At 42.5% G+C, this 19,476-nt stretch overlaps 2 protein-coding genes across 3 annotated transcripts; one reads left to right on the top strand and one right to left on the bottom strand.

The window, feature by feature from the left end:
- The first annotated feature begins 2,068 nt into the window (after positions 1-2,068).
- On the top strand, positions 2,069-8,478 carry msh6 (mutS homolog 6 (E. coli)). The gene is made up of 10 exons (XM_029520790.1): positions 2,069-2,531; positions 3,029-3,234; positions 3,329-3,507; positions 3,681-6,246; positions 6,723-7,006; positions 7,101-7,218; positions 7,300-7,389; positions 7,497-7,651; positions 7,983-8,182; positions 8,297-8,478. Exons 1-10 carry the CDS (start codon positions 2,215-2,217, stop codon positions 8,376-8,378), a joined length of 4,197 nt encoding a protein of 1,398 aa, XP_029376650.1. The 5' UTR covers positions 2,069-2,214; the 3' UTR covers positions 8,379-8,478.
- fbxo11a (F-box protein 11a) lies at positions 8,447-19,121 on the bottom strand. Of its 2 annotated transcripts, XM_029520791.1 has the most exons (23): positions 19,026-19,121; positions 18,713-18,930; positions 16,541-16,665; positions 16,346-16,427; positions 15,214-15,358; positions 14,834-14,963; positions 14,191-14,274; positions 13,971-14,103; positions 13,777-13,883; positions 13,585-13,696; positions 13,382-13,488; positions 12,970-13,107; positions 12,565-12,782; positions 12,256-12,436; positions 12,017-12,139; positions 11,753-11,838; positions 11,558-11,634; positions 11,306-11,449; positions 11,047-11,157; positions 10,739-10,846; positions 10,538-10,646; positions 10,353-10,451; positions 8,447-10,123 (listed from the first exon to the last, which is right to left on the bottom strand). In XM_029520791.1, exons 2-23 carry the CDS (start codon positions 18,804-18,806, stop codon positions 9,994-9,996), a joined length of 2,643 nt encoding a protein of 880 aa, XP_029376651.1. In that variant the 5' UTR covers positions 18,807-18,930; positions 19,026-19,121; the 3' UTR covers positions 8,447-9,993. The 2 variants fall into 2 exon arrangements, with proteins under 2 accessions (XP_029376651.1, XP_029376652.1); XM_029520792.1 differs by lacking the exon at positions 19,026-19,121 and having other exon boundaries at positions 15,214-15,355; positions 18,713-18,999.
- Between the last annotated feature and the right edge of the window lie 355 nt (positions 19,122-19,476).

A 19,476-nucleotide genomic window follows, 5' to 3' on the forward strand; every position in this document is an offset into this window, starting at 1 on the left:
TGCAACTTCAAATACAACTTACCGCATTCGTTCTGCTAAAAATCAACCAGTTAATTGTGGTTCTGTCTAATGTATACCCCAGGCAGTGCTCATATTAACTAACACACATAACCTCTGGGTGCATGTGACACGATAGACATAATTCACATGTACTCATTGATCACTGATCGGAAACCTGTTCCTGCTGAATTAAAACAGTGCCTCACAACATCTGTTGTGTAAGGTTTCATAATGCTGTCCTAATGAGATGTTTTCTCTCACCCACACACCATATGCCAAAAAGTCATATGTGGGTGGATGTTTGGTTGTTGTGAATACTTAAGACCACCTTAATCTGGTGTTTAGCAGCATTTATTCACAACACACTTTGACAGACACATAAATGCATACTGGTAGGAGTTGCAAGTTTCTGTGCATCACACCTGGGGATGGTGTGAACTGATGTATTTAATCTTAAAATCCTCTGATACAAACACATACATATGTACATATGCACTGCTGACTCATGTTTGCACACCTTGTAAATCCCACTTTACATTATTACAATAGAAAAAGACAAATAATTTCCTCATGTCCACAAGAAGGGACAGCATTTTTTGAATTGATTTTTTTTCTGTTGTTGCAGTCTTTATTTAGATCTGTTGACTGCAATGGAAACGTTTGTATACGATAAGACATACCCTGAAAGTATAGACTGGCTTACAAAAGTCAGTGTCTGAAAAACTCAAGGGGCACTGAATATGATGACTTTAAGGCAATTTAGGGAATTTAGTTACCTCATTAAATTGACTATTATACTCTGCAGCTTTGCCATGCACCCACTAACATGTCTAACCAGGATTTTAAACTGGATCTAACGTCTTAGATTTCGAACACTCACAGATTTTGTGTAAGAAATAACACAAACATATGGCTTTCGTTGTGTTACAGTCTTAATTCCTTGTTATAGGGCAGGCTAGTGCAATATTTCACATTTTAGGCTCTTCCTTCAGTTTTTAATTGTTGTGCTGCTTGTTCGCAAATGTTGACCAAACTCTTCTGGGACATAAGACATAAGAAATGTGAATTCTTAAAATGGGATAGTTGTCTAACTGTAGATACACGTCTTTCCCAGTTGTGTTCAGTAAGTTTGTACACAGGCAGGAGGCGTGCCTGATTGTGGTCAGATCAAGGAGGGAGGGGTGATGAGTTGTATGTGCCCCTCATCAGCTAAAACAAACTGTATTGCCTCTGATCACAAAGTTTTACTTGTCAACAAAGCATGAGAACATTTACAAACACTTTTTAGTTAATGCCGCATCGTGAATGTGTTGCTAATGAATTAGAAAGTCATTACCCATCAAGCTTCTTGTGTTCTGCTGCTCTCTGCTGGTGTTAAAGGAATAGTACATAGTGATTACAGAGTCAGCGGAAGATGCCTCATTCACAAACCAGAATTTTCCAACTAGTCTGAGAGTCATTTGTTTGCTGTTTGTTGCTCTCTTACCTGGTGGGATATGACTGAGCCCCTTTACTCAAATGTATTTACTAATATTTTCTTGCCTGCTAAAATATATCAAAGGAGGTAAGTTTTTAATATATATTTGACAGTTTTAGTTGCCTATATATTTTTCAAACAAAACTAATTAACAGATTATAAAGTTAGTTTAAAAAAAAAACCCTTCCCAATAATACACAAATGCAGCTACTTAGTTTATCAATTGGATATCAATTAGTGATCAAATAATCATAAAGCAGCCCTACAGAAATAAAAATTATCGCTACCAACGAAAGTAGTAATTTTGGTTGTAAAATGTAAATGTATGGGTAATAACGATTCAATAGGATAACAAACAATAAGACTCACAAGGACACTTTTACTGTACGTGCTGTTTTTGTGTATTTTTAATATATTGCATACATGCAACATTAAAATTTGTATCTTTTAAATTCATTATTTGTGCAGCACCTCTACGATTCTGAAAATAATCACTAAATATTTAGTCCACAGGGAGAAAAAGTACCGAAGGAAGTCACGTTAGATCACGTGAGTTCTCCTCCCGCCTCTCATTGGTGGAGCCCGCTCACCACGCCCACCACAACCTGTGCGTGCCCTTTTCCCGCGAACGGCTCGCGCCGTGACGCTGAGCGGCAGTTTGCTCGGTGATGCTCAGACAGCTCGCTTCGGTTTAATCCGCCCCAAAGTCGACGACAGCCGCGTTTAAGCTCGTTCAAATGGCGAAGCAAAGCTCACTTTTCAATTTCTTCACCAAGTCCCCGCCGCCGGTCTCCAAGGCGAGCCAGAAGCCGAAGACGAGCCCCTTTCCGGCCGAGGCGGACCTGCCGTGCTCCGTGAAGAAGTCCAGCTCCTCTCCGAAAGAGCAAGCTAAAGAAACACCTCCAACCCCTCCACAACAACAACAACAACAACAACAACAACAACAACAGCAGCCATCTAAGGACAAAAAGGCGAAGCCGAAAAGTGACTCCAAGTCTGCCGTGGGAGGCTTCAAGAAGTTATTCGGCGACAAGGCCCCGACTACTAAAGAGAGGTGAGCTAGCCCAGGTCATGTTTGGGGGGGGGGGGGGGCGGTGTAATTGCTGGAGACCTGTTTGTTAGTTGTAATCCATCTGCTGCAGACTACTGCCAGGCCCGAGCAGGACTTAGCCTGTTTTTCAGATTGCAACACAGGCTGTGTTTAAAAAAAAAAAAGGCTATATTATTATGCATTCAATAAGAAATTAGAAAAGTTCTCGTGTTTATTTCCTCCTGACTTGTGTTACATTGTGCAGAGCACTGTCAGATGTTGGAGTGTACACCTCACCATGTGTCTGTTCACCCAGTTCATCACGGACTGTATCCACTAGGTGGCAAATAATAAGTCGTACAACCGGCCATCTGAGATCTATTTGACTGTCATGCCGAGTTTACACAAGATGATACCTACTTTTTGTTCCTCTTTGAGTTGTGTTGTGCGTAAAGACCAGACGCATATAATGTTCTGGGTAGATAAATGATATCCTGTCTTTTCCCCCTCCTTACCTCCAGCACTTCCTCATGTTTATTCAAAGCTGGCGCCCTTGTGTGGGCAAAACTGGAAGGACACCCGTGGTGGCCGTGCATGGTGGTACCTCAACCTCTGTCTGGACAGCAGATGAGAGGCCGCGGTCGTGACCAGCGCATACACGTCCATTTCTTTGATGAACCTCCTACCAGGGGATGGGTCAGCACAAAATATGTCAGAGATTACCAAGGTTGGTAACAGTTATTCCCATAATAAGAATCAAAACTAAAGGAGTGAACTTCATGTGTTTATTGCAGTGTTAAAAAATGAGTTTGTTGTTTCAGGCTCTGACAGCAGTGATGCTAAAACTGGTGGGGTCTTCTTCAGTGGGAAGCCTGTGATCCGCAAAGCAATGGAGCTTGCTGACGGAGTGATGTTTGACAGCCCTGAAAAAAGATTAAAGATGCCTCTCTGCACAGATCCATCAGATGAGGAAGAGGATGACGACGAGGAAGAAATGGAGGTTACTTTGTTTTTTTTTTTTTTTGTTGGAGTTTTCATCCATTTAGTAATTAAAAAACTTACCAAAAAAATTAGAATTTTGTCACTATTAAGAGACTGTTAATATCTAATTAGATCAAGAGTACAATCTGCATATTGTCATAACTTACTCGTTACTTATTTATGCTTTGTCAGCTTGACAAGTCACAGCTGACTGACGACGAGATCACTGATGACGAGAACCAGAGAACTGAGGAGGTGAAGCCTTCTAAAGTCCGTCATCGTCCAACCCGTGCATCAACAGAAAAGAGCAGCAAGGCCAAGCGACGCCGCATCATTGTGGCTTCAGACAGTGATAGTGGTGATGAATTCAAACCCGAACAGGCTGCATCCAGCAGTGATGATGAGGAGGAAGAAGGGACAGTGAGCAGTGACGAAGAGGAGAGCCCTCAAGAGTCAGAAGTAGAAAGCCCTGTCAAGCCTGCAAAACGCAAACGCCCCACAGAGAAGCCTGCTACTGTGAAAGCTAAAGTATCTACCACCCCACCCGCGGCCCCTAAACGAGCACCAGTGGCTGTCGCGGCAGACACAAAGTCTCGCTTGTCAGCCTTCTCTGCCCCTGACAGTTTTGAGAGCCAGGTAAATGGTTCAGGTGCAGGTGCAGGTGCAACAGTTTGGGACCATGATAAGTTGGAGTGGTTGCAGGAGGGCAGAAGGAAAGACGGCAAAAGGCGGAAACAGACGGACGATGACTACGATCCTACCACCCTTTATGTGCCTGAAGACTTTCTAAACAGAAATACTCCTGGGATGCGCCGGTGGTGGCAGCTCAAAGCTGACATGTTTGACACAGTAATCTTCTACAAGGTTGGGAAGTTTTACGAGCTCTACCACATGGATGCTGTGATTGGAGTGAATGAGCTGGGGCTGACTTTCATGAAGGGGTCTTGGGCGCACTCGGGCTTCCCAGAGATCGGCTTTGCACGTTTCTCAGACGGACTGGTCCAGAAAGGCTACAAGGTGGCCAGAGTGGAGCAAACAGAGACCCCAGAGATGATGGAAACGCGCTGTAAGGCCTTGGCCAAGCCCACCAAATTTGACCGTGTGGTAAGAAGAGAGGTGTGCCGGATTATCACACGTGGGACCCAAACATACAGCGTGTTGGATGGTGCTCCTTCAGAGAGCCAGAGCAAGTTCTTGCTCAGTTTAAAAGAAAAGGCAGAAGACGAAAGCTCTGGTGGCTGCCGCACCTACGGCGTCTGCTTTGTCGATACCTCTGTGGGTTATTTTCATGTAGGTCAGTTCCCAGATGATCGTCATTGCTCACGCCTGCGCACACTGATAGCACACTATGCCCCTGCTGAGGTGCTCTTTGAAAGGGGGAACCCATCTGTTGAAACACGCAAAATACTGAAGGCCTCTCTGTCCTCCGCTCTGCAGGAAGGACTAAATGCAGGAACACAGTTCTGGGATGCACAGAAGACACTTAAAATGCTCTCAGAGGAAGACTATTTTAAAGAAACCACTGGCAAGGAGCAAGATACTGGAACCAATCCTCTTCCTCCTCTTTTAAAAAAGATGACCTCTGAGAGTGATTCCCTGTGTCTAACTCCAAAGGAGGGTTATGAGCTGGCACTGTCAGCACTGGGTGGAACCATTTTCTACCTGAAGAAGTGTTTGGTAGACCAAGAGCTGCTGTCTATGGCCAACTTTGAAGAATACATCCCTGTAGATGTTGAGATTGAGAAAGCTGCTGGTCCTGCCAGCTTCTTCTCCCAGACTCGTCAGCGAATGGTCCTCGATGGAGTGACTCTGATGAACTTGGAGATCTTTCAGAATGGGTCGGGTGGAACTGAGGGGACGCTGCTGGAGCGCTTGGACACGTGCTCCACCCCGTTTGGCAAGAGGCTGCTGAAGCAGTGGCTCTGCTCTCCTCTGTGTAACCCTACGTCCATCAGGGACAGGCTGGATGCAGTGGAGGACCTGATGGGAGCTCAAGCTCAGGCTACTGAGGTTTCAGACCTGCTCAAGAAACTCCCAGATTTGGAGCGACTCCTGAGTAAAATCCACAGCATTGGTACTCCTCTGAAGGGGCAGGACCATCCTGACAGCAGGGCGGTTCTCTACGAGGAGGTCACCTACAGCAAACGCAAGATAGCAGATTTCCTCTCAGCGCTGGAAGGTTTCAAAACTATGCAGGAGATCATTTCTGTCCTCGCTCAAGTTTTCGGTGAATTCCGTTCCACATTGCTCCGTCAAGTTGTCAGTCTGAAAAACGAAAAGGATGGCCTGTTTCCCGACCTCTCGTCTGAGTTGAGGCGCTGGGAGACAGCCTTTGATCACCAGAAAGCCCGCACCACTGGAGTCATCACCCCAAAAGCTGGCTTTGACCCAGAGTACGACCAGGCTCTGACTGGGATTAAGAACTGTGAACGAGAGTTGCAGGATTACCTGGACCGACAGAAGAAGAGACTCGGCTGTAAAAACATGGCTTACTGGGGAACCGGGCGAAACCGCTACCAGATGGAGGTGCCTGAAAGCGTCTCGGAGAGAAATATTCCTGAGGAATATGAGGTGAAATCTACAAAGAAGGGCTGGAAGCGTTACGTGACAAAGGAGAGTGAACGGCTTTTTTCAGAGCTGCAAGGATTTGAGGAGAAGAGAGACGCTGCCCTGAAAGATTGTATGAGGAGACTCTTCTACAACTTCGACAAGAACTACAGAGACTGGAAGACCGGGGTGGACTGCATGGCAGTGCTGGGTAATCACGTCTGTTATTGTTAATCAGCATTCTCTCTTTTCATAGCATGCATCAATCAAAGGGGTTAATGCAGCATTGCTCTTCTCGTCTCTATGATGTCATCTTTTTATTTCCTAATTGGTTCTGAAAGAGGTTATGAAAACAAGATGGCATCGCAGCTGCCTGCTCTGCATACATTTCCTGCAGATGTTGCTGATAAATGTGCAGAATGCGTGGTTATGATGATGATGATGCTGCTGCTGCAGTTTGATGGTACTTGGCTGAGTTGACACTAATTAGTTTGCTTTCACTGCTCTGGAAATTGTTGTGGTTTGCATAGTGCATCCCTCAAGTGCAGGTTGGGTTTTATATGATTCTTTTTAACTGGGCCCTTAGAGAGTTTTTAAGGATGAGAGATGGGGTAGTTAGTTCCTTTTACTTCCAGTTCATTGTTTTTACATTTTTATTTAATTTTTTTTTTTTTTTGTACCCCCTAGATGTTCTGCTGGCCTTGTCACGCTACAGTCAGGGTGGAGACGGCCCAATGACCAGGCCACAGGTGGTGCTCCCTGAGGGTGATGACAACACAGCGCCCTTCGTTGACCTCACTGGATCCCGCCACCCCTGTGTCACCAAGACCTTTTTTGGCGATGACTTCATTCCTAATGACATCTTCATCGGCTGTCCTGGCAGTGGTGAACCCGATGAGGATAAAGGTCACGCCTTGTGTGTCCTTGTCACAGGACCAAACATGGGTGGAAAGTCCACTCTCATGAGACAGGTGGGTTTTCTCTATATGTAGGAAACTTAAATAACGATGTAGTCTGTGCAGGTCTATTTGAAGTGTCTGATGGCAACACATTCTTTTCATGTAGTGTGGGCTCGTGGTCATCATTGCACAGCTTGGCTGCTATGTTCCTGCAGAAAGCCTGCATTTCACACCAGTGGACAGGGTCTTCACCCGGCTGGGAGCCTCGGACCGTATTATGGCTGGTAACTTAACACCTTTAAAGAAACTTCTGAGCTTCAACCTCATGAGGTCAACTTTGTACTATCGGCTTGTGTCTTCTGCAGGTGAGAGTACTTTCTTTGTGGAGTTGAGCGAGACTGCCAGCATCCTGCACCACGCTACAAAACACTCACTTGTGCTCCTGGATGAATTAGGTAAGTCTTTGGTGCTCATTTATAACGTCAGGAAACATCACAGGAAGTCTCTCCAGCATTGTCTTCCTCCTGCGGTGTGTAACCGCCCGGCTGTGAACTGTTTGCAGGAAGGGGCACAGCCACATATGATGGCACAGCAATTGCCAGCGCTGTTGTGAAGGAGCTCGCTGAGAAAATCTGCTGTCGCACCCTCTTCTCGACACATTACCACTCCCTGGTGGAGGACTATGCCAACAGCCCCGCTGTGCGGTTGGGCCACATGGTGAGTTTAGCAATGCAAACCAAGCAGCAGATGACTAAATGATTATCCAGGGAAATAGCTTCTGAATTGTTCATCTTATTGCATCCTGTCTAATGTATTTATTAAGTGCTGGAGTCAGATCTCTGCAGACAGCCTACTTTATCTGATCCACCTTCATACAGTGAATTACTTGCACATTGAACTTTTGGTCAACTTACTGAGTAAATTTTTTTCCACAAAAGAGAAGTAATCTCATTGCACAAACTTAGAAATCATTCCCTCAGTACATGAACAGCAGCTGGCACTGTTTAGTTCAACTCGGTGATATGTTGCCTGTTTTTGGTGCTTTCAGGCCTGCATGGTGGAGAATGAATGCGAGGATCCAAGTCAAGAAACCATCACGTTCCTCTACAAGTTCATCACCGGCGCATGTCCGAAGAGTTACGGCTTCAACGCAGCTCGACTCGCCAGCCTGCCGGAGGAGGTGATCCAATCAGGACACAGGAAGGCCAGAGAGTTTGAGAAGAGCACCACCAGCCTCAGACTCTTCAAGTACGTATTATGGGTATTTATGGAAGACTGAAAGCTTCCTGTTGTCCCCTGAGTAACAGCAGCTATACCCATTTGTTCAAGGAAGTGAACTTGCTGTCCCCTTCTCTCTTGTAGGAAGCTCTGCCAGTTCGCTGAGGATAAAACACTGGACAACACACACTTTGCTTCACTTGTTCAGATGCTCAACAACCTGTAGTTTGTAAGACAAACTTTGCTCTGTCTGAATTTTTTTTTGTCTGAAAACTTAAATAAACACTACTGTAATGATCTAATAAAGTTTATTCTTTAAAAAATGACAACATTTCATCTAGGAAATTAAACCCTTTTAATTCACGCTAGCGCCTACATAACGGTTATTGAATACTTCACAATATATTAAGTCTAGATGTTATGATACATGCATACATTTCAGTCTGTATGAGAACCCACAATCACCAGTACACATGAATGGGGTGGGGTGGGGTGGGGTGGGGTGGGGAGGGGAGGGGAGCGGGGCTGGGGACAATGAAACCATATAGTGCTGTATGTAGATACTTGTCTCAGCTTCAGTAGAGTAAAAGCCTTTTAAATTCTCCAGCAACATTGGCAAACGAGGGAAAGAACATCAAAATTAGCTGTGCTTTCACAAGACTTGTCTTTCTTTAACCCTCATACAAGTTTAAAGAAAAAAAAAAAACAGTCAAAAGGAATTCCTTAAGAGTGATGGGTCTGTTCACTGACAACATAGCTGTAGATTATGTAACCTACTTGACTGAAATCAAGTCAGTGTACCACAGTGGGCACTACCATCCAAATCCCCTTTTGATAATTTAATATGCATAATACGAGAGGGGGCCAAATGCTCCCCACCCATCTGTGTCATGGTGAGTTGGATTTTGCATGACAAACTGAAAATATGCATAGATAATGTAAAACAGACTGAAATATAACAGTTTGGCTTCTGTACAAAGACAAACATTTATAAGGCTGTACAAGTCTTGTAAAAGCACCTTTCAGCATCTGTTTTTCGGTATTGCAAAGGTAAAATGAGTCAACATTGCTGGAGAAAATGTTTAGTGTTTTCCTCTCTTTTCTCTGATCTCTTTCACAGAAAGAAGTTAGATACTGCGACATGAGTATAATTACAGCAATTTTAGGGTATAATAACCAAAAAATTAACACATTTAATAAAATAAAGACATTCAAGTACGGTAAGATTTTTGCATGAAAATACAAAACTACACAAAAAGCATTAAAATCAAATCTCAACAGTTGGCTTGAGGGAGTTGTGGAGAGAGAAGAGAAAAAAAAAAAAAAAAAAAGATGAAGTGCTAGGTCATTTTTCTCGTACGTATCATACGAGCACGTTGGTTGCCCAGTGATGGAAGCATTGTTGTGTTTGGGGCCTTTGCCTCCTCGTGAGAAAAGTTGTGCCTCTTCTGAGCGTCTGTACATGACTGCAGTTTCTTGCTCTTCTTAACAGCAGATGATCCTCTGGCCTTTTGTCTCCCATCGATTTCACTTACTTGACAAAAGCAATACACCCACAAACCCTGAGTCAGCTGCTCTTCTGCTCTGTCCCACTTATGTCATCTTTTTTTTTAAGTCAAATAATTGAAGAAAAGAAAAAGCGAGGCATCCATTATCAGACTTTTTTTTTTCTCTAAATGTCTCCTTTTAGCATTTTCATGTCCAAGTCTTTTTTTAAAGTCACTGTATATGCTCTGTCAAAGTGAATCTGTATTTTAGTTGGGATTTATTCCTCCGCTGCACAACTTAAAGTGTCTTATGTTCATTACTGCTGAAGCACAAAAGGACCTTGGGTCGTGAGCTCAGTTGTGCTGCAGTGTATTGGACTCTATAGGAGGAGCCGAGTCATACAGTGTGTCTGTGTCGTGAGTCGGCTCTCCAGCTAACGTGCAAGGATTTGACAGCGTCCCTGCACCACAGTCACAGAAGAATCTGCAGGTGGAGTGGCGAGAAAAGGACAGAAACCAACAGATTATCATGATTACGTATGATCAAATGTTTATTTTATGAAGTTTAAATTATTCTTACTCCTTTTCTGAACTCTATATTACAACAGAAATGGTTTGATGTAACTGTTAGTGTGGCGACAGAGGACAGTGTAGGTCACGGTTTTGTTCTTGGTTATAAAGTCAGCGATTTGTTTGAACAAGAGGTGACTGACCTATCGTGTCTGATGAACTCCACATCATGTCCTTGGTGACATTTCTTGATGCAGTTCACGCAGATGGCGTTGCGGTCTGTTGTGTTACAGGTGTGACACCTGTTGGAAACAAAATAGCTTTTTGTTAACTATCACAAAACAAACAGTCATATATTCTACTCGCCATGAGTACAAAGGTAAATTACCTGTAAAAATCGTGCATTGGGTAGCTGGTGTAACTTGAAATCTTGTACAGGCACTGACCTCTGCTCACAGCCTTTTCGATGGCATCTTGATTGTTCATTATTTTATTATCTAGAAGAAAGATTGCAAAAACTGGTAAACTACAAGGCACTTACATTTCAGGGTTTGAAAACGTGTCAAGCCTTTGTCAGCCTTAAACATACCTTTCATTGTAACATTGACACCAGATGCGAGAAACAAGCCCCCAAACCGATTGTTGAAGATCTGATTGCCCTCTAATGTCGCTGTGGCATGATTAGTAATCTCAATACCTGAGCAATTTAAAACAAACAAAAATAACCCAACACAAATGAGCCTTAGATTGCATATTGCTCCTTCCCATTAGAGAGCATAATGTACCTCATTAAAACAGTTTCTTTACATATTTGTAATGACTTGAGAAGGCCTCATTTATAGGACTCAAACACTTAATCACAATCTCAATTGGAGGCAGTGTGTAAACGTGACCCACCAGCAGCAAAGCCGTCAAATATTCTGTTTTTCCGCAGGACGGGGTGGCTGTTCGTGCTGATCAGGACTCCAGCTTGGGCATTTCTGAAGATGTCATTTTCCTCTAACAAACCTGAAGACAGCGATGAGACGCCAACAAATGGCATGAAAATGTATCTGTATTAAATAGGCCTCATTGATGTTGGATTACATAAATCCAAGTTGGCTCAATAGGAATCCAGAACCCACCCCAACTTTGAGGAAATAAATGAATTAGTTACCTCTTCCTCCATTGAATATACAGATCCCACCATCTCTCCCGTCATGGATCTTATTCCTGCGCAGAGTGGGGTTGCTGTCCGTTTTGATCCACACTCCTGCCATAGCATTGTCAAAGATCTCATTGTCCTCAATAAAGCCTAGGCCTGGAAGAAAAGCCACACGCATTCATGTGTCATCATAAAGGCAACAGGACAGAAATCTGTTGTCACACTGGCCAGCAATTAGCAAGAGAAGATGTATTTGCTTCTTACCTGAGTTGTAAACCAAAATGCCACCATTTTGGCCTCCCCAGATCTTGTTCCGCCTGATCTTGGGATTGCTGCCAGTCCTATCAAAAGAAAAAAAGACAAGGGGAAAATAATTTACTTAGGCTAAAAGCATTTCCTTTGCTGCCTAACTCCCTTGGCATCAGGACAATGGATTTTCGTCCCCACACACACACACACCTGATTTGAACTCCAGAGTACATGTGATTGTAGATATCATTGTCTTCCAGCACACCATGGCCATTGTCATAGAAGTAGACACCAACCTGTTTAAATGACAGAGAAAAATATTAACTGTCATTTCTTCATAGCATAAGATTAATATAAGTGGAGCCACATCACATCAAATAACAGTATGCACCTGATCAAGGTTGTGTGAAGAGATTTTCTGCTTTTGACTTTTATTTCTCATCATGAGAACTTCTAAGTATCCAGTAATCTCACCTGCTTTCCGCTGTGTATCCTGTTCCTCCTCAGTACTGGCGTGCTGCCTGTTGTCACCCACACTCCTGCCAGCGTGTTGCTGTACACCTCATTCTCCTCGATGACACCTTGTCCTTTTTCATGCTGCGTGACACAAAACCACCACGCATTACTGCTTTGTTTCCAAAACTATAGCAGAAGAAGGTGGACAAAGGGAAAACAAACCAAGATGGAAGATGTCTGAATCTTTAAATATTTACCACATAAATGCCGCCATGCTGGCCATCATGGATTTTGTTGTGTCTGACAATGGGGCAGCTGTTCGTCCTGATCTGGATTCCTGCCAGCGCGTTACCGTAGATGTCATTTCCTTCGATAAGGCCTCGGCCATCACCAAAAATGTAAACACCACCTTGATTACCATTGAAAATGGCATTGCCCCTGTATTTAAACAGAGAAACTTCTTTTAGAACATCATACAACTGTTCATGGTCCAGTGTCTAAATTGGTTAGGTCTAAATGACACTTTCAATTTACTATTTGAACTTTGACAACCTGGCTGCACTGACCTTATTGTGGGGTCACTGTTAGACGTGATCCACACCCCAGCAAAGTTATTTGCATAGATCTTGTTTTCAATGAACTGACCGCGGCCCTTTTCGTGGACATAAATGCCCCCCGTCTGACCATGATGAATCTCGCAACGAACCACCGTTGGGTTGGCGTACGCCTTCACCTCAAAGCCGGCTATGCGATTCCGATGGATGTTACAGCTCTCAAAGTAACCCTGGAAATGGACAGAGAACTAAAACATTATCTCAAAGAAACTCCATTTGGACCCTGAGTAACTACACTAGCGGTAAGAGCAGCTGAAAAATGCTCCCTTCATGTAATAGTAAAAATAAAGACAACTGTGAACAGGACACAACTATTTTATTTTTAACCAAACGAAACATGCGTAAATTGCATCTTACCATGCCGTGGTCAAATGTAAAAACGCCCACATCTCTGCCATGGTGGATGTGATTCCGTCTGATGATTGGATTTCCGTGATTTTTGACCCATATCCCAGCCAGAGCGTTGTTAGAGATCTCGTTGTCTTCATAAATTCCCTAAAAAATTGACATTGTTGAATAATTTAAAGCATTGAACATTTTCATGTCTACTTTCATGCCATTCACGCAACCTTTTGTTGTATTTGTATCATTCTTTTATTATTGTAACCTCACATGTCCAGAGAATATAAGAACTGAAAATGAATTGTGGGATGAATCTGCCATTGTTGTGGAATTAGCTAAAGTGAAGCTGAGACAACCAAATGTACGATAATATAGCTGCAGAAAAATGCCTTTGTGTGCTCACACAACATGCCAGAAGACGTGTTACCTGTGCATGGTCCGTGATGTAAAGACCAACATTTTCACAGTCGCTGATATTACAGTGCTTGATTGTGGGACAAGCACCCTGGCCGCTGACGCAGACAGCAGACCCCACTGAAACAAGCAGGATGGGGATTTATTAGCACATCGATATCCAAGTCATAATATATGACTAGAAATGGATCCAGTGGTTAGATCAAGGATCATTACCTGTGCATGTGCTGCGTATGATGCAGTGGTCGATGATGGGGCTGCAATTGACCGTAATCTCCAAGCAGTGGTGTGCATTGTGGTGCTGGGCGGACTTATCATCAGGATTGAACTGCAGTGGTCACAGATTTTGTTAGAAACAATACTTTCCCGAGCAAATGTGCATATTAACCTTTAAAAGGGTCGCCTCACCCTAATCGTCATGTACCCAACATAAGCATCTTCTGAGCCTTCCATGAATACAAATGTAGAGTCTCTGGTATTCTCTATGATGACTTTCTCTGCTACTTTTCCAGGGGCTACAAAATTATCAGAAAAGTTAAATGAGGAAAAGGCTAAAACGTACAACCTAATGAAACAGTTACCATGATTGCAGGCACACATACCAGCTCCGATCATTGTGATGGGCGACTCAATATAGATCCATTCGTCTGTGTAAATACCAGAGTGGACGAATATCAGGCCGTCGAAGTGAGGCTCCTGACCCCCACCAAGAGCATCCTCAATGGTGTCATAGTACTGAAGAACACATCACAAGTCAGATAAATGACAGCAGCATTGAATTGGGGGAAATAACGTCAATACTACTAGAAAGTATTTACTTACAAACATGTTATCTCTCCCTTTGTATCTGGCAGGATTACTGTAGAAGTGTTCTGCAAAGCCTGGTTTAACATGTGCCCCTTTATACTGTAAAAAAATATTCACATGGTGATTCACACGCTTAAGAAATGATTCATTCATAATCAAAGTACAAAGACTTTGCAGTGACACTGCATTTTGAACAAGTTCAGAAGGGGGTTAAAAAGTCAACGCTAGAAAAAAAATGCCCGAGACATTTTTTTTTTTTTGATCCCTGGAAAACAATACTAAAGGTCAATATATCGCAAAGGAATACAATTTAAACACATAGTTCTCTTCTACACCCTGCTTACTGAATGTCACCATTACGGCCTGTGGTGCTGCCCTTTCACATGACATTAGCTGTCTGTACACAGGAGGACTTTAAGTCACACAGATGGGAATGGCAAAATCAGTGCTACTATATACATCTATAAAAAAGGCAACAATAACAATGAAGAGTGGGGCTCATTACCAACAGCACTGTTTGCTTCATGATCAAATATGAAATCAGATTCTTTAACAATGGTGAAATATGTTTATTAATGTAGAAACTAAGTTAAAATATATCAAGCAAAGGTTTTACAGGATCTGCAGTGAATAACTAAACCCACACAACATTACATACCAGCTGCTGAAAACTTTCCTTCCATGGGTTTGGTTGTTCATATTCTTCAGGGTTTATCTGGTAGAACTTCCCTGCCTCAGGGTGCATCATGGGTCGTGTGTATTCAAAAACTTCCATGTACAGCCTCTTCCTGAAACATTAGGGCAAAATATTGATTAACCATCCCCTATGCTCTCTTGTGCTTGTCAACAGGCTCGAGCCAAACAGTAAGCTAAATAGGACTTTTACTGCAACTGCCCTCAGGACATTTGAAATTTGATGTTCTGATAAAAATGTTTATAAGATATAAAACTTTAGGGGAAGAGGGGAAAAAATAAATAAATAAATAATAATAATCACATATACTGATCAAGTGAAAACAGCAGCCTCTCCTAACTTACCAAAGGATGGGGTCATTGGCCAATTCACTGAAGCGTTTGCATACACATGCAGCACGGCACAAATCCTGCTCCAACAGGTACGAGAAGATCTTCAGCACCACCTCGTCTGGAAGTTTCTCCTGCAAATACTGCTCTGCTGGAGCTGCTGGGAGGATAAAGACCAGAATATAAGACATAAATATTTTGGACAGGGTTTTGATTTGGGTTAGATAGCAGCAGCCATAAGAACTGTCTTTTGAGTCTAGTTATATCAAGATCTGACATTATGAGCACAAAAACAACAAATCTTGGGGAGGGGAAAAAAACACACAAACAAAAAACACTTTTAAGTAAAAGAAATGTGATGATAGATATTATAAATTTGTGTACTGTTTTGTGTATTGTTACACATGTTGTCTTTTGTGATTTCAATTGCTCCCAGAACTAGTATTTTGATACTAGATTGGCAAATCGAAATAGATGATTTTCTAAAGTGAATTTAAAAAAAAAAAAAAAGAAGAAAAGAAAAGAATGAAAAAAGAAACACATTTGTGTGTGCAATTTTATATCTCGGTCTAAAATTAGGGCAAGGCTATTAACACAAAAAGATGAATGCGTTTAAAAATGTCACACTTTCTCTTCGGACGTCATTATGGTTTTAAAACAAATCATGTGAAGCAACTGTGAGCACGGCAGTAGGGAACGTGACAAACTTTTTGGCCATGTATTTTGACACCACAAAGCTATGCATATTAAGCAAAATTCCAAGCAATGGCTGCTTTGACTACAAGTGCTGAGTATGAGCAACACTCTGAATGCCACAAATAACAGAGCAATACTGTCCACTTGGTGAAAATCATGGTGCTGCTTCGTCTTCACCAAAGAGGTTTTTAGAGAGAATACCCCACAAGAGGTTCATACTACATATATGAATCATATTGCATAAACAGGTTCTATGCATTTCACAGATTTCTCAGCAAAATGAAACTTATGCCTAAATGTTCAGTGCTTACATGAAGGAACTGCTCTAATTAAGGGAAGTAAGGGAAAGTAATAATGAATCCTTCTAAGATAACCCCCTACTAATCAACCTCACAGTTTATGGAATGATGTAGAAAAAACATATCAAGTCAAATAATGAGCTCCTGCTTACCTGGTAAATCTTGACACTTTCCTGAAACCCTGGGGCGCTTAGGTCGGTGCCCAAAGTTGTCTGTGGTTGAAGTGGAAGCACCCTGTAGATTAAAATATACATAAATAAAAAATGTAAATGTTAATGCATTTCTATAAAATCTAATATTTATTTTTTTAGACATTTCTATATTTTAAGAGTGTCTGGTAAAGTTACCTCCATATTTGTCTTTGTCGGACACACTGTTCTCTTGGGTAGAGACTTTCTTCTAAGCTGGTAGGGACTATTCTGAGCTCCTGGACCGGATTCTTCTGCAACCATATCTGCAGGAACGTCCTCATCTACAAATGGGGGAGAGAAAAAAAAAAGTATTTTGCTATAAACAAATGTATACTCAAGTAGATAGGAAAGGAATATAAGAGAAATTTGTTTCTAATGTTTTTCAACAGCATTCGATGATGTGTCATTTCAATTATGTTATTATGTACATTCTCGTAACCTGTGTAATAGTTTCTTCTTTGGAACCATGAAGGAAGTGTATCATTGTCAGTAACAATGGATGTTAACTGCATACATGCCAACATTGATTTCAGATCATTGCTTTAACAAACTTTCATGCCTTAGTAAATCATAAATACTACCACATATAATAAATTTGAGCTTTCAAGCATCAATTTGTCTCTAATAAAGGACAGATTGTAAAATCAGATTATCATGCGGAATTGCTTTAACAATATTTATTGCACATTACACTGAACAAAACTCAAAAATGACCACAAAAAAAAAAACAAAAACAAAAACAAACAAACAAACAAACAAACAAAAAAAAAAGATGCTTGTATTTATTACCTGCTCTGTATTCTACAGGCTGATTATACATCCTATCATGAAAGAATTCAGCCAAGAGAAAAACCAAAACAGCCATAACATCAAGCCTGAGTTAAACCAGACATTTATTTGTAAACCTATTCTCTGTGGCATGATGAGTTTCCCACCCCCAGATGGGCAATGCACTGTCTGTGTTTGTTGCTCTGGTTGCAAGGATAGCTCTCCCCAGCTACTGTGCCAGTAACCACTACAAACACCATCTATGAAACAGACTGGGCCAATTACAGTAACTTCTGTGCAGACATAAACTGAAATAACGTTAAAGCTCTCCCATACCGTTTGACTGAAACGGAAATCTAATTTGATAGAAAATAGACATTGTAATGTGTGAAAAGAGTAAATGGCATACCGCCAACATTTACTCAGTTTCTGTCACATTGAAAAAACGCCTGAGCTCTGCTGCAAACATCTGGACTGAGCAGAAATAAACACCACGTCCACACACCTGAACACATGTGGGCACAATCCAGTATAATACACCTATTAATAACACAAAAGAGCATGACTTTTGGGTTTCCCCAGAATCATCCAGTCATCACTCTGATGTTTACAATCACACTTAGCAGAAGCAACAAGTAAGAGTTGAACCTCTGCTGCTTGAACTGATGTTATGAGATCCAACATGACAACATGTCACCGGTCCACCTGACGACCGTGTTCAGAAAACCAACCTGGAGAGCTAACTGCATTGACTCCCGGCCATGGCAACTCCGATTAGGAAGCATCTTAAGCCAAATGTTTACTTTGGAAATATAAAATAAACGTCGTCAGTGTTCGCTTACATTACAGCGCCTGTTGTCACCCAGCGTTACGGGAGGAAAACCAAAACATTGTGTGTCCAAAACGTAACAGCGACTACACTTCGGTGTCCACGCGTTATATATGCAGCACTGATGTTGTAAGTAAATGTTGTGAAAATGGGAGCTTTTAGCGGGGTTTTTTTTCTTTTTATTTAGAAAATGCCAGGACGCAGTTAGCTTCCCAAACATGCTAATAACAACAGCTAACTAGCATAGGCTAGGTTAGCATTGCTACGACAACTGGCCAAAACCACTTTGTGTATCCTTCTCTGCGTTTGTCGCCCGTGAAGCGGCCAACCGGTTCTCGGGAGCTCCTCGGTTTCACCACCGACGTGACATTAGCTGACCAAAAGCCAAAACTCACCACCGACATGAGACCAGACAAGTGAAATAAAAGGCCGACTCGGTGCAAAAAAAAAAAAAATCAAGCAAAACAAAGCGCGGCCTGAATGCTAGCTACGCGCACAAAAAAAGCCTCGGTGTTTCCTGCTGATCGCACGGCGGCGACGGGATGAGGAGGACGGGTTGCTGCTGTTAGCTCCCCTCTGTTTCACCCAAAACAGCCAAACGTTTCCTTAACATCCATGTGTCCGCAATCACAAAGTGAGCCGTGTGACTCCCGAAAAAAAATAAATAATAATAAAAAAAAAAAAAAAATAGCTGTCAGACAAGCGGCTGAACGCTGCTAAGCTAACGTTACCTCTCTCCTGGTGGTTCCTCTCCGGCTGCACCGGGCGCGGCCTCGACACTCGCCTGGGTCTTCTGCTAACGTTGCTTGCTCTGACGGAGTTCATTTGGGGTGTTGGTAATCTTGAAAGGAAACGTCGAAGCCTTCACAGCAGAAGAGGCAACGCCGAGCGCATCGTCTATGTCTTTTTCTTCAGCATTGCACCATCTGCCATGTTTCAGCCGAGGCTCCTGGAAAAAAAAATAATAATTAAAAAAATAAAAGCGTACCTCGGCTGAGTTATTCCCAGTTTCTCTCTCCCCCCCCCCTTTTGCACTGGTCTTACGTCGAGTCCCGTTGTTGTGGAGCAGGAGGAGCCATAACGGACAGGAACAGTCCGACGGGCCTCGGTCGCGTCACGTGGGAGCACCTCTCTCGCGGCGGAAGATTCAACTCCATCCGCCCGGAGAAGAAGCTGCAGGTTGTCTGCAGATGACTGCAGCCCCATGTTGGTGGAAGGCAAGGCTCAGTTAATCCGAATCACTCTGATCGCCATTTATTTCAACACACGCAAAAGATATTCGCTACGTTGCGTTGCGTTAGTGAAACGTTGTGCTTCGTCTTTAATCAAGATCTCGAGCCATGGTTTAGCTCAAAGGACGACTGATCACTTTCTATCGACCGAGTTCAAACTTTGCACGACCCAGTACACAAAATCCCAATGTTGTATTCTGTTGCAAATACGAGTGCAAACTGTTTATATACCGACAATCAGTCTAAATTACTTTACTTTACAT

Source organism: Echeneis naucrates, chromosome 15 (genome assembly GCF_900963305.1).
Source record: "Echeneis naucrates chromosome 15, fEcheNa1.1, whole genome shotgun sequence".
Classification (NCBI taxonomy): Eukaryota; Metazoa; Chordata; class Actinopteri; order Carangiformes; family Echeneidae; genus Echeneis; species Echeneis naucrates.

What these genes read in the sequence shown, in the direction of transcription:
- msh6 (XM_029520790.1), top strand. Translation starts at nt 2,215, where the DNA reads ATGGCGAAGCAAAGCTCACTTTTCAATTTCTTCACCAAGTCCCCGCCG. An exon ending in CTCGGACCGTATTATGGCTG is followed by an intron (nt 7,219 to 7,299) that starts GTAACTTAACAC and finishes TGTCTTCTGCAG; the next exon opens with GTGAGAGTACTTTCTTTGTG. An exon ending in TGTGCTCCTGGATGAATTAG is followed by an intron (nt 7,390 to 7,496) that starts GTAAGTCTTTGG and finishes AACTGTTTGCAG; the next exon opens with GAAGGGGCACAGCCACATAT.
- fbxo11a (XM_029520791.1), bottom strand. Translation starts at nt 18,806, where the DNA reads ATGAACTCCGTCAGAGCAAGCAACGTTAGCAGAAGACCCAGGCGAGTG. An exon ending in TTGGGTACATGACGATTAGG is followed by an intron (nt 13,697 to 13,776) that starts GTGAGGCGACCC and finishes TGACCACTGCAG; the next exon opens with TTCAATCCTGATGATAAGTC. An exon ending in TATATTCAATGGAGGAAGAG is followed by an intron (nt 11,158 to 11,305) that starts GTAACTAATTCA and finishes CGCTGTCTTCAG; the next exon opens with GTTTGTTAGAGGAAAATGAC.